Source organism: Arachis stenosperma, chromosome 6, assembly GCF_014773155.1.
Source record: "Arachis stenosperma cultivar V10309 chromosome 6, arast.V10309.gnm1.PFL2, whole genome shotgun sequence".
In the NCBI taxonomy this organism is placed as follows: domain Eukaryota; kingdom Viridiplantae; phylum Streptophyta; class Magnoliopsida; order Fabales; family Fabaceae; genus Arachis; species Arachis stenosperma.
Window position 1 is genome coordinate 9,663,135 of NC_080382.1, and position 15,065 is coordinate 9,678,199.

Here is a 15,065-nt window from a genome sequence, read left to right on the forward strand (position 1 = left end):
GTATATTTATCTTGTGTTCTAAAGACATGTGTTAAGTTTATAAGTTAAGAAAATTTTCATTAAAAATATAAAAAATTTAAATTTTTAATGCATTTATTTTACATTCATTAAATAAAATTATTTAAAAATTTTTATTAATAGTAAATTTATTATGTGTCTTAAAGACACATGTTAGATAAACTTTTTTTATTTATACTTATAATTAAAATATAACCAAAAATAAAAAATACAAAGGTGACTAACTATTTGTATTTTGAAAAATAAAAAATAATAAAAAAATAATTTGTCTCAGCAAACTGTACTTCTAAAATACTTAAAAAAATTTCGCTGACCATCGGCAAATTATTTTTTAAAAATTTAAAATAAATTATAATTCACCAAAGACAAGTTTTTTGACATCTCGTTTTTTAAATGAATATTAAAGTACCATTAAAATTTATCGTTTTTAGTTATTAATTAATTATCAATATTTAAAAGTATGTGATAAAAATATTATTAGATTACTAAACTAAATAAATTGAGTTGATGGCTAAGTAATGATAAAAAATAATAAATTATAATAACTTTCTAACATTTCTCTTTTTAAAAATCACCAACAATTTTCAAATTTTGGAAATTTCACCTCCTAATAAATTTATATGAAAATTTTTTACGATAAAAATATGTTGAGGTCCAGATTTCATAGAAGAAAACAAATATGAATTATTATAAAAAAAATTGTTATATTACTTTTGACTATAATACAATTTATAAAAAATATAAAATTATCTTTATTGAATTATGTTAGTATAATATCATCACAACTATGATGATTATATTTTTTACATTGTTAAATATTTTGAAATTTATTTTGAGAGATTATAATGGTCATCTTTTTTTATTAAATTAGTAATTAATCTTATGTGTTATTTATTCTAAAGTATATAATAATATTGATTGAAAATAATTTCTGTACATGAGTACATGACAAGAATTATTATTACAATAGTAAGTTTTGACATTATAATTGCTAATAACTATTAACACAGAAATTATTAATTACTATCCATTGACAACTTTTATTACAATTATTCAAATAAGTGAAATAACACATATCTCCGGACAGTTATATGGAAATTGTTATCGCTATAAAATGAAAACAATGAATACATAATTAATCTTTTCATGTCATGTATGGGCATGTATGTTTACAAGATTTTCATAAATGTAGTTAAAAGGCCATGATTTAGTTCCAATAAGTAGGAGGCTATAGGAACATCTCTGAGGTTGAACTTGTACTTTTATAAAGAATCCTGCTAGGTAATCAACTTAATATATGTCAACTATTAGCCAATTCAAATGGATTTCATGGCAAAAAAAATCAATTAAAAAAACAACACTCAAACACTCATTTTTAGTTACCTTAACCTAACTTTTCAAGAAATTTCAAAAATTTACCATAAAACTCTTCTTGTTCTTCCTGCACTTGCTGGTCCTGTTACAGTGTCGTTATTCGCTGGTGAAGTCACTAATGACATAGAATGATCACCAGTACCGACGATTCCACTGCCATAGCTACATTCGCAAGCTCTATTCCGATAAACATCGTTGTTGCCGCTCCAATCGACTTCCGCGTCTTCGTAAACGTTGTGTCGTCAAGGAGTCCGTCGTTCCACCTAGTTCTAGGCGTCGTCTTGGCCGGCGCATCCACACAAGTTCTGGGCGGCGTCCCTGTCCCAAGTCGTTGTCGACTTTCATCCTTGCCGAGTTGTCCGTCGCTGCACTGCCACCCTCTCAGCGTAAGTCCTTTATCCATGTTTTTTTCCACGGGTCGCTTTCTCTGCTGGACCGGCCACCTGACGCCGCCTCTCCCGTGCTCGGCCTCCACACACGCTGGGCTGAACTTCTAATGAAGGTGTCTTTTTTATGATTGTGTCTAATGGAAATGTCTTTGTGAATGTGTTTTCTGGATGTGTCTTTGATCGGTCTGCACGACCGCACGGTAACAGCAATGAACTGCGAATTGCGAGGAGAGGAGGGCTGCGACGGTAGTGGTAAATCATGACGAGACCGGCAATGCGGTGGTAACAGGGCTACAAATCACAATGAAGAGAGCGTTGTGGTGGTCAACGACGCGCTGTGAATCATGATGAGAATTGCTCTGCAATGGTGGACGGCACTACGATAAGGGAGAGGGTCTCTATGTGTTGTTGGGGGTGGTTTATGTGGGAAAGAAGAGAAATGTTTTTATATTTTTTATTTGGTTTACTTAATTAATTTTTAAATTTTAAATTTAAAAAAAATTAAAATTAATTATTATTGTAAAAAATTGGCAGATAAATTTTTAGTACCCAATACCTTTTTATTTATAAATAAATTTGACTTTATTTATCTTAATTAGAGCAGTTTAATGACCAATTCGATTTTTAAAATTTAAGATTTTTTTTAATTTGTCTCAAGTACTCTCAATCAAAGTTGATATTAATTAGATATACCCTGTTCCATTTCGACTTTTTTAAGCATAGCTTAGCTTATCAAGTCAATACATTAACAAAAAAGAAAAAGAAGATCATAAAGACAAAAAAAAAAGGTTTCAACAATGTGTTAATTAATGCCTGTCTATCTTGTAGAATTTTAAAGCAATGCTTTTTCCTTTATTTCTTTGGATAATGTCATTACATTAAGTTTCACCGTCCAACATAGCAATGCTAAGCTAGCTAGCTCTGAGTTCATCCTGCGTATCCCTTTAATTAATCTTAACCAGTTAACCTCACTTCTAAGTGAAGCTAGCTACTTTCAAGTTTCAACCAACAACAACTACATCCTGCGGATATGGGACAACATCGGTGCCATATCTTCTTTATCTCTACTTATATATTCGTGTTTATGTAAAATAGGTATCTTAAATATGCTGTTAGATGTAGCCGGATTTGTTGACCTTCTCACGTAGTTGCAAGTTTATTTGAGGTTGTCTGTTGAATAATTGATATTCTTGATGGAAATGCCAAATGAAAATATGAATTGTGCATAAGCTACTTTAAGAATTTTTCTCTCCATTTGGGTCAAAACTATAACACAATAGATCAAAAGAAAAAAAAACGTTAATTACTCCTCCTAACTTCTTGTAATTCAGTTATACCTACTCATCAATTACTCCTTATTCTCTTCATTTTACGCTTTAATTTGATCTTATTTTTTTAGTTAGCTCCGGGTGAATAATCAATAGTGTGTACCATACTCGATCTGTTTTACAAAAAGGTCATGAGAAAGTTAACAGCATAACTAAAAATATTATATAAAATTAATTGAAATAATGAAAGCAACTGAATCTATTGGTAACTAACTCAACAATAATAATAATGACGACTTGACATTATTCCTTGATTTTCATGTCATGTATTGTAGCTTGGATGTCAATTGTTCTTTCCACATTGAGGATTTGAAGTACATGGCATATAGAGAGAAATGAAAAGTAAAATTAAACTTGTTGATTATTCCTGAGAGTATATCTTTTTTTTTTTCAAGACCTTCTTTGTTTCTCAAGATCATAATATCTAACAACCATGTAATTTGAATCACCTAATCCGTAATAATTTTCTTAGAGAAAAAATATATAGTTAGTGCTTACCAAGTGTATAACAAGAAGACTAAAGAAACGGAAAAGATAACCCCCCAACCACAGAAAGTCAATAATATGTTGTATCTACCATCACCCTAATTGATTATTTATGTCTAATAAGTAGGACCAACTATATACAACCAAACCAATTCCCCAACCCAAATCTTGGATAAACATAGATGCCGCCTGGCCTAGAGATGCCAATAATAAATGGGCTCGAACAAGATTTTTTTTTTTTTTTTTTGGCTATGGTATCTCCCAACCCAACAGGTTAAGAATTAATCTGTCGTGGATATGAACTCTATTTAAAGAGTGGTTTGCTGCATGCACAAGGCGAGATTCGAACTCCCGACACTTGCTTAAACGGACAAATGATATGATCACTCGACCAATCCAAGTTAGTTGAACAAGAGTCATTTATGCACAGTACAAAACAACATAAGAACAGCTTTGTTTATTTAATAGTAATTAAATTCCCAAATTAGTTTCTAATCAATTTTAGAGGGAACATTTTAGTTTTCAACGAATTTTCTTTCGTTAAAATAAACTTTTTAAGAATTACTTCTAACAAGATAATTTGGTCATTTTTACTTTTAATCAAATTTTAAATATATATATACATATATGATAAATAAGCGCCTAATGTACAATTTTTTTTATAAACTAATTAGATCTAAAAAAATATTATTATAAGATAAATTAATCTTTTTAGTCACAAAAGATTATCCTTTTTGAATAACAAAGTGATTAATTTGTCTTACGAAAAATCATTTTAAAAAATTTATAGAAAATAAAAATTTGATTTAGAGTAAAATATCCAACCTAATTTTTTTGGAATCAAATTAAATATTTATTCTTTATTTAATATAACATAAAGTATTATTTTAGTATTTAATATTTTAAATGTCCTATTTCTAATTTTCTATCCTAAAAAAATTCAAACGGTTTTAATATTGTCTTACTATTTTTACACAAATAGTTAAAAAAGTGAGTGATGTAGACATTATATTAACAATATTTTATTGTTAAGTCATATTTTTTTTATTTAAAAAACATAACCAAAATCTTCTTGTAATACTTTCTTTTTTCCTATCTTAAACAAATCTTAAATCTTATCAATTAATAATCAATACTTTAGAATAAAAGAAAAAAATTTTATGTAAGTAATTATTGGTGAAATGATTTTATTTATGTACTAAAATCAAATATTATTATTGGTTCTTAAATATATTAGTTGTTTGTATCAAATTTAATAATTGGACAATATTAAATCTGTTTAAAATTTTTTAAAATTAAAATAAAATATTTAAATTTTTTTAAGACTAAAATAAGACATTTAAAATATTAAAAACCAAATTACAATTTAATCTATATTTTAAGAATCAAAATAATATTTTACTTTTTAATATATTCTAGATTTGGAAAACGGGCACTCATTTAAAAATATATATAAATATATATATGATACATGATCAATTGAATCAAGAACTACTAATTCTTATTAGAAATCTCAGGAAAGAAGTTAAATAAGCGGGTAAGTATTGTGGATGGCAGAGTAAAGTTGAAGCTAACATAAACAATGCGCATTATGTCGAATACAAGATTAAAAATAAAACTCAAATCAGCTATTAAAGTTAATTATTAATATAAAATATATAATAATTAATTTTAATATATAAATAATATTTAAATAAAATATTTATGGTGTCAGAAATGTTAAACATTAAACAAGTCTTAACGCCGCCGTATTCTAAATAATTAAACATATATATAGTTATAGTGCTTGCCTGCTTGGGGTTGCTTCAAAAGTGGCAGGTAGATTGCGGTGGTGGTTAATTTTTCCTTAGACACTTAAATCCACTCGATTATATATCCCTTTTCTTTGTAACTGGATGGCCCAGACCCACTTTATTGAAATCTCACCACCCACGCTAATGCAATGCAACTTGCTTGATCATATTTTCCTCATTAATTTCATTTCTTTTTAATATTAAAAAAAGGAACAAACATAACTCAAAAAATACCAAATCATCAATGGACCAATTAAGATAGTAGCTAGGTCAGTGTATTACATCATCAAGATGGCACAGTGCCACTTCTTCTCTCCATTATATATATAATGTTCTCCATTCCGCAACAAAATCATTAACCAAGCCTCCATAACGGTTGTAACTTTCATTTCACCAAAATGGCTTCTCCATTTTCACTCCTCAATCTCATTAGCCTGTTGGTGTTGCTGTTTGTTCTGGGCTACACGGGAGAGTCACGTGACCCATTCGCGTGTGACCCAAAGAACAGCAACACCAATGACTTGTCCTTCTGCAAGGCAAGTCTGCCTATAGCGGAGAGGGTGAGGGACTTGATTGGGAGGCTGACGTTAGAGGAGAAGGTGGGGTTGCTGGTGGACAATGCGGCGGCGGTTCCGAGGCTTGGGATGAAAGGGTACGAGTGGTGGTCGGAGGCGCTTCATGGGGTGTCAAATGTGGGGCCCGGGACCAGGTTTGGCGGGGAGTTCCCTGGCGCCACCAGCTTCCCTCAAGTCATCACTACCGCTGCTTCCTTCAATGCCTCTTTGTGGGAGGCCATTGGACAGGTTACATCATTTCTTATTTCCCTTTAAATCATAACCATAGTCCTAAGTTTAAAATAAGACATGTAAGAAATTAATAGAACTTAGCTTAATTGCTTGAATTAGTCGGTTTTCCATGTATGAAAATAAGTAAATTATTGGCTAACTTCAAATATATAAGTTAGAGATTTCACATTTTTAGTTTGGTACATCAAGTTCCACATTCAAATAAGTAGATTTTTTACTATTTAATACATTAAAATTTACAATTTTTTGTATTATATTTTTCCTTTAAATATTTAGCTTGCATGTATCTTAAAACTTAAAAGTGTTCTTATAGTAAAGTTCATTTAAAAGAAAAAAAAATAGTAATAAACTGATAATATATACATATATAAGTAGGAATAGATAAAATACCTAGGGACCCTTTTTTAATGCTATCTTCCCGAAGAAAGTGCCTCACTTTTGCTTTGTTTGTCCTTCTCTTCATCATATCACTGTTTTGTTTTTTAATGAAAGTTTGGTAACTTGGTGAGTGTTGGGTGAGCTGGTGCAACAGTGGTTCACACTTCACAGTAGCAAATTGCAATAAGGTGTGTTACTTAAATGCATTAATAATTGAGCATCAATATAAAATACATGATAACTTATATATTTTTATCAAATAATCCTCATATTTTTTTTAATAGAGACAAAAAAAATATCAAAATAATTAACGAATATTAAATAAAATAAATTCTGATTATTTTTAACTAATATTTTTATTATTAAATATTTCCATTTTTTAATCTATATTTCCCGCCCACATAAATGGTCAAGAACATTTCCGTATAGCAATGACAGTAGTCCAGCCATTCAAGAAACAGAGCACCTTTAAAACCTATGTCCTTGTTGACTATAAAATGTGTAACTCTGTGCCTGGAATTTTGCTCATCATTTATATCTAGTTTTACTATTCTGCTCATCATCATCAATGGGGCAAGAATAATTGCAAATCAGTGGCTCCAAATTCCATGATGACTCAGAAAATTAAAATATATAAAAAGGAAAAGAAATAGGATCTTGTTAACATGTAAAAATATATTCTTAATTAAAATCAATAGCTAAAAATACTAGAACACCTAATATCATAGTACATGAGAAATGCTTCCTATATGAGATGGTATTTTATTACTACATTAACCGAATCTTTCTCTCTTTAGATTTTGATTTGCTCAGTGATTGGTTCACCTCAACTTGCAATATCATTCATTGTCTTTATGGCATGTTTATTGAGTTGTCTCACTTCCCTTGAGCAACTTGCACATATCATGCCAGTCTAATAATGCACCAGCAGTCACCACTCACAATTTTCTAAGTATATCAATAACTATAGCCATTAGCCAATAATAATAATAATAATAATAATAATAATAATAATAAAGTTTTGGATAAGGTATAAGTTAAGGAAAAATTGTGATCTTCTATGAGCATTATCCTAAAAAAATGTAATGCAAGAAAACTTTGTGAATGAGGTACTATACAAAAGTGTAAGAGCAAAACATGCGTATAAACCAAGTTGAAACAAATTTTACACAATTCTATAAAAGAAAAAATTGTTACAAGAATCTACTAGGAGAAGGAAATGAATTCTCTCCAATATTTTTAACATTTTATAAAATATAGTATGATCTTTCATCTTTAATTCTATAAGTAGGATCAAAAATAAATAAAAAAAATAATAATAAATAATAAAATTAAACATATATTATCCAATTTTTTTTTTTACTGGCTATCTCCTAGGAGAACGTTTGTATCCTTAATTAATGGGTAATGGTTGCGCAGGTTGTCTCGGACGAAGCAAGGGCAATGTATAACGGAGGAACAGGTGGACTAACATACTGGAGCCCCAACGTGAACATCTTTAGGGACCCTAGGTGGGGCCGTGGACAAGAAACTCCCGGTGAGGACCCTGTCTTAGCCGGTAGATATGCTGCTAGTTATGTGAGGGGCCTACAAGGAGCAGACGGTAACCGGTTGAAGGTCGCTGCTTGCTGCAAACACTTCACCGCGTATGATCTTGATAATTGGAACGGTGTGGATCGCTTCCACTTTAACGCACAGGTCCGCATCATTTAATATTTTTTGTTTATTGATTATTATGTTATGGTGCGGCACCTCCCTATCTTTACTATGTTACACGTGAATAGGTACGTGATTCTAAATTCAAGCATACTAGATACATCAAAATTAATTATCAATATAAAAAATATATCAAAATATAAAATATATATTAAAAATGAGTTAAATTATATATATATATATATATATATATATATATATATATATATATATTTATATAGTATATAAATATATAATAACTGATTTTAAAAATAGTATTTCTGTTTTGATTTTGTAAGTTTGTATCGGTGATTTATTGAACGAGTAACGCATGTGTGGTGCGTCATACTATACTAATGTTAACAAATTGACATCGAAATTTATTTGCTATGGGAATTGTGGGAATCCTCTTAATGCAGATATTATAATTCAAGATTTATATCATAACTTGTGTTCCTTTTAACACTTTAGAAAGCCTTAGGAGTTGTGGGTCCATTATGTATTCCTTTTTCCTTATGCTGTTTTCGACTTTGGATTCTTGAATTCCGTTGATTTTATTAGTGGATAAGGATGGGTATGAGTCAGATGATTGGACTTGAGATAATATTGTATATATTATTTCCCTATCCTTGCTTAGAGATTAATCAACTTATAATTGATGATAACTTGATAATATTGCAGCATAACAAATTGACATGACTCAAATATAATTGATAACAAATCCAAAAGTTTTCATGGGAATTACCGAATGGAGGATGTGTATTGTGTAGGTGAGCAAGCAGGACATAGAGGACACATTTGATGTGCCATTCAGAATGTGTGTGAAGGAAGGCAAAGTAGCGAGTGTGATGTGTTCTTACAATCAGGTGAATGGTGTCCCCACTTGCGCCGACCCCAATCTCCTCAAGAAAACGGTTCGTGCCCAATGGGGTCTTGATGGTTACATTGTATCTGATTGTGACTCTGTGGGAGTCTTCTATAGCAGCCAACACTATACTTCTACGCCTGAAGAAGCTGCTGCCGATGCCATCAAAGCTGGTTTGGATTTGGATTGTGGTCCTTTCCTTGGGCTTCACACCCAGGATGCAGTAAAAAAGGGCTTGTTGGCTGAAGCCCATGTCAACGGTGCTCTAGCAAATATTCTTTCAGTCCAAATGAGGCTGGGCATGTTTGACGGAGAGCCATCGGCCCAACCATATGGCAACCTGGGACCAAGAGATGTGTGCAGCCCGGCCCATCAACAACTAGCCCTTGAGGCCGCCACGCAAGGAATCGTACTCCTTAAGAATGATGGCCCCTCTTTGCCTCTCTCCCCAAAGCGTCACCAAAACGTCGCTGTCATTGGGCCCAATTCTAATGTCACTGCCACAATGATCGGCAACTATGCGGGTATTGCTTGCGGATACACAAGCCCCTTACAAGGAATAATGAGATATGCACAAACAAATTATCATATGGGTTGTGATAAAGTCGCTTGTATTGATGACATGCAAATTGGGCCGGCTATAGAAGCAGCCCGTCAAGCAGATGCAACTGTTTTAATAATGGGCCTGGACCAATCCATTGAGGCTGAAACCGTTGACAGGGCTGGCTTGCTTTTACCGGGCCACCAACAAGATCTCATTTCAAAAGTAGCAGCAGCCTCAGGAGGCCCAACAATTTTGGTGTTAATGTCCGGAGGGCCTGTGGACATCACTTTTGCGAAGAACGATCCTCGAGTTTCTGCCATCTTATGGGCCGGCTATCCGGGCCAAGCCGGTGGCGCCGCCATTGCGGATATCTTGTTTGGAAGTTCCAACCCAGGAGGTAAGCTACCTATGACATGGTACCCACAAGAGTACCTTAGAAACTTGGCAATGACAAATATGGCAATGAGATCAAGCCCATCATACCCAGGAAGGACATACAGATTCTACAAGGGCCCAGTGGTGTACCCATTTGGACATGGGCTTACGTACACCCATTTTGTTCATAGAGTAGCTAGTGCACCCAAATTGGTGTCAGTTCCAGTGGATGGACACCGCCGTACAAATAACACAAACTTGGGGAACAAGGCAATTAGAGTGACTCATGCACGGTGTGGGAAGCTCTCCATCACCATTCACGTGGACGTTAAAAATATGGGCTCAAGAGATGGCACTCACACAGTGCTAGTGTTCTCAGCTCCCCCTGCCGGGGGTGGTAATTGGGCTCCACAGAAGCAACTTGTGGGCTTTGAGAAAGTCCATGTCCCTGCACAGGCCCAACAGCAAGTCCAAATCAAGATCCACGTGTGCAAGCTGCTTAGTGTAGTAGACAAGTCCGGGATTAGGAGAATCCCAATGGGGGAACATAGTCTTCATATTGGTGATGATGTTAAGCACTCAATTTCACTTCAAGCACAAGCACTTGGGATTATTAAGTCTTAAATCATTGTCTATTATTCATAGTGCAAAGGCAAACTGTTCATAGATTCATCCAAAGAATTGTATTCTAGAACTCTCTTCTCCTTTAGGATATGGGGATTATCATTGTAATTGTAAGTTTGATTAAACAGATTGGTATTTGGCAATAAGATATCCATGTTCTTGATATGAATCATATTGTTGCTGCAAGAACAAGTTACATGGACCTTGCTTCTGTTCCCTGCATATTATTACCATTATTTTCTTTTTTGCAACCAAACTTGAATGAAGTTGGATTAGTTAAAGATTCGTGAAAGTGATTGTAGATGAGAGAACAATAAATGGAATAAGTTACAACTGTACAATCAATATTTATTTCCGGCAACAGAATAAAGCAGAGCATTATTTTTTGGGTTGAGAATGTTGTTACCACGCGCGAATACCAATAGATGCAATTATGCATAGTTAAGTAAATATAAAGAGTGAGTAGCAAAATTGAATGACTTGCATGCAACGATGACTATAACAACCTACCAGTTAGCAGTACCAAGAAATAAATGGGCCTGCACGTTTGAATTGCCTTTTGACTTGGTGTAATAATATATATAGTACCAGTAGTTAAGTGGATATATACGAGTTGAATTCTTTTAATTTTGTTAACTATATAGCTAGGTGTAAGTGCATGCATTAATGTCTTGGATCGGCCGGCACAGAATGTTTACTTAATTGGATTTACTACTACAACAACTAGTAGAATAAATTAAAGTGATGCTTGACTTTGAATTCAAGTTTCTCTTTTCCAAAAACCTATACTTGAAGCTGGGTCGATCCATATTGATATGTAAGTAGTAGTGTTAGTTGTTGTTGCATGGCCTTTTAATCCTTTCTTTCTTTCCCGTAAGCAAAAGGAATAAGGGGATAGATGACAGGGCAGAGGGCAAAGCAAGCAAAGTAGCTAGCTTGCTAGACAGATAAATCAGTGTGACAAGAAAGAGCTTTTCTTCTTTTTTCTATACCAAATTTGTTGTTACTGATCAGAGGGCTAATAATAAGGCTTTACCAAAGATAAAGAGAAGGTTCTTATTGATTAGGGTTAGGAGTATGTCAGTTTCATGAATGCATATGCCATGTGGCATATGAATCGAATCGTTCTCTTAATCTTCACGCTTACTTTAACACACTATACATGTTTCCAATTATTGGGGTTATATGAATATGATACGCCTCTCATTAATCTCTTTTTGTTGTTCAATGACCGTAATTAAAAGCTAACACTTACATACATGCACTATTCAGCTTAATGCTATAAGGATATGTCTCCATTGAATTGAATCACGTGATGGCGACTATTATGGGATTCCATTTCCATGCATTATTAATTATTAATAATAATATAATGTTGAAGTCTAATTTATGGGAATTGGGTCAGCCGAATTAACTGGTAAATGGGTGATCAAGCAAGAGGGCCTATATGAATTGTCAATGTCCTACATCCCATAAAATTCAGTTGACCCTATTTTCTATTTTTCATTCAAGATTTCAATTCCATTACACATATATATAATCCTTAAGAATATTAAATTTGTAAATAATATTGTTATGGAGAATAATCGTAGCTTATCTAGAAGTTGCATGCTTGAAGCCTAATAATTCTCCTTGTCAATCGCCGTGTTTGGAATCTGGACATACTAATCAATTGATTGATTTCATCATGAGCATCGGAAATTCGGAATAACAGAATATGTCTTAATAAAATATTCAAATTGACCAGCTTCGAACTTGTTTTGATTAATTAATTACTAATAATAATTACTAGTTTATCTCGTTTGGATATAATTGTTTAAATCTCAACCTCTCCCCCATTTTAATTTCCCGGTTTCTCCAAGAAACCAGAAGAATAATATACTATTGACATTAATTAGCTTTCTTAACCAAACAGATCTAATTCAGTATAATGTTTACCACAAGACTAAAATGATCAGTATAATCGTTAAATATATCATTTAAGAAGATGTATAAATTTTAATTTGTGCATACAATAATGTGGCTAAAATTTGAATTTGAATTTGAATTTTGATGCAGATATGAAGAGAACAGAATACAACTTGATTAAGCTGGCCTTGTTGGGCATATAATTATTTCATTGAAGCTAAGCTAATAAGTTATGTTATATAGTTTCAAAGGCAAATGCAGGGTGCACATGGGTCACCGTGTTCACGTGAAATTCCATCCACAAGACACGTGCTTCCCACAGAGGTTCCCTGAACTTTAGCAGACTATACTTTGAATATATAACCACATTTTACCCATTTTGGACAATAATTAAAGATATTAACTCATATAGCAAATAATAATTAACACTAATAATCAAAATAATTCTTCAAAGATCGTGTATTATATTTTTGAAAGATTTAACTTTTTTAATTAATTTTTAAAATATATAATAATAAATTAATTTACAATCTTAAAAGGAATATTTTCGATATTAACCGAATGAAAGTAAGTGACTTATTGTGCCGCCAAATTAAAGAAAAGAGCATAGTGCAGAGAGCAACGAAAAAACCTTATCCACGAAGGGTAGTTTTGATTAGGGAATCTTTAGGGCCTAACGTCACACTCTGCCTCCTTGTGTCCAAACATGTCTTTGAGAATGGAAGCGTTTCCCATCAATCATCTATTTTAATTTTAATTTTAATCCCCCAAAGTTTATTGTTTAATCAACTACTAAGATTGCCCATTAATTAATTAATTAATTATATATGTAAATGAGGATCTTCTTGTATTGTACAAGCAATAAGCAATATTTAATAGCCACCCTGGCAAAGTGGCACCTTTAAGAGAATCCTAAGTTGGGAATAAGCTTTTTTATTATTTAATATTCTCGACCAACAAGTATTGGATCCCTCGTAATAATAATTTAGCTTCGCTTGCTACTTACATAACACTTTAGAATAAGACTCCACATACATTTAGTATTCCATCAACTAACAATATTGCTATTAATTCTCACAATTATTTTTGCCATAATCATTTTAGTTAGTTGTTAGATGAAACAAATTAACAAATTCATTATATATTTTCATGAATTGGTTGAAGAGCGTTAAATAGTGCGTCAAATTAAGTAACAACTTAATTAGGCTGCGGAATATCAATAATTAAGAAGTTCGGTTTAATGTTATTTTCACATCGTCACTAATTATCAAGAGGAATGTTTGGCGATTATTAGAATTACAACTAAATCAGAGTTGTCTTCATTTCATAAATAAATAATAATGACTCGTACCAATATAATTCTGATATCATGCAGTTAGGTGGTGCAACTATATTAATAGCATAACATAAATGGTCCCACTTTTCACATTACTATATATAATGCAGCCTTTTCGGGTTTCTGGTTAAGGCAGTGCTAATACAGTTTATTGCAACAAATTCAATTATATATGATTCAAATAAAAATATACTATATGTTATAGGAGTATCTAGCTGAACTAATAAATAAATTGGGATAAGATAGACTAATAACACAAATTAAATAGTTGAACCAAAACGCAATAGACTTAAACAGTTAAACTAATTGTTATGATGATTTTACTCGGATTCTTCACACACTCAAGGTAATAAAGATAAGTTCAGTTTCAACGGTAACCGTTGGTTACGTTGACCTCACTACTACGAAGTTTAGAGTGAATAATTACCCAACTCCTGATAATTATTTTGAAAGAACAACGAGATTTTTAAGAAAAAAAAAATATTCAACCCACTTTTTTTTTGGATCTGATTAGCTCTGTTAAAGAAAATAACATTGACTTTTTTTGGCGCATGAACTAATCAATTCCATAAAAATAAAGTTTAGAAGTCGAGTTAAGTATTTTTTTTTTTTTGTCAAGAGTCGTTGTCTTTTGAAATAATTTTAATGAATTGTTTTGTATTTTTTCTCCAAAGTTTATTATCTGCTCATGTGATTGTATGCATGATGTAATAAAAATTTCAATTCTCCTTTTAATTAACAATAATTCAAAGTTGGAAAAATAGTATTATTTTTCATTTGTAAAATAACGAACATTCAATAATAAAATTCATTAATTAACAATAATTCATAGTTGGAAAATAGTATTATTTTTTTATTTGTAAAAGAAGCGTTATTGGGATACAGAGAGAGTAGTAAGTGATTATTGGCATTTTCTGGTCCACAAGTCAACTAGATCTATAACCGCCCGATGTGATATGCTTCTATGAAGGGCAAAATTAAGTATATAATTCAGGAAAAAAACAGACAAATTTTGCAAACTCGAATTTCCAATAATTTCAAAACATTTTCAGACATTTGTATCCGAATTAAGGGCATCAACGTAACCAACCTTACATGTGGAATGGTGGACAACATAATAATTGGCAATAATAGGAGTAGAATGGC

The 15,065-nt window shown here is 32.1% G+C and overlaps 1 protein-coding gene across 1 annotated transcript; it reads left to right on the forward strand.

Moving 5' to 3' along the window:
• The first annotated feature begins 5,730 nt into the window (after window positions 1–5,730).
• LOC130932478 (probable beta-D-xylosidase 2) lies at window positions 5,731–10,840 on the forward strand. The gene is made up of 3 exons (XM_057861808.1): window positions 5,731–6,191; window positions 7,992–8,270; window positions 9,038–10,840. The coding sequence occupies exons 1-3, from the start codon at window positions 5,787–5,789 to the stop codon at window positions 10,673–10,675; spliced, it is 2,322 nt and encodes a 773-aa protein (XP_057717791.1). The 5' UTR covers window positions 5,731–5,786; the 3' UTR covers window positions 10,676–10,840.
• Window positions 10,841–15,065: the final 4,225 nt, after the last annotated feature.

Bases quoted from the DNA above. Each gene is read 5' to 3' on its own strand.
- LOC130932478 (XM_057861808.1), top strand. From the start codon at position 5,787: ATGGCTTCTCCATTTTCACTCCTCAATCTCATTAGCCTGTTGGTGTTG. The intron at 6,192-7,991 runs GTTACATCATTT...ATGGTTGCGCAG, and splicing joins TGTGGGAGGCCATTGGACAG to GTTGTCTCGGACGAAGCAAG. The intron at 8,271-9,037 runs GTCCGCATCATT...TGTATTGTGTAG, and splicing joins GCTTCCACTTTAACGCACAG to GTGAGCAAGCAGGACATAGA.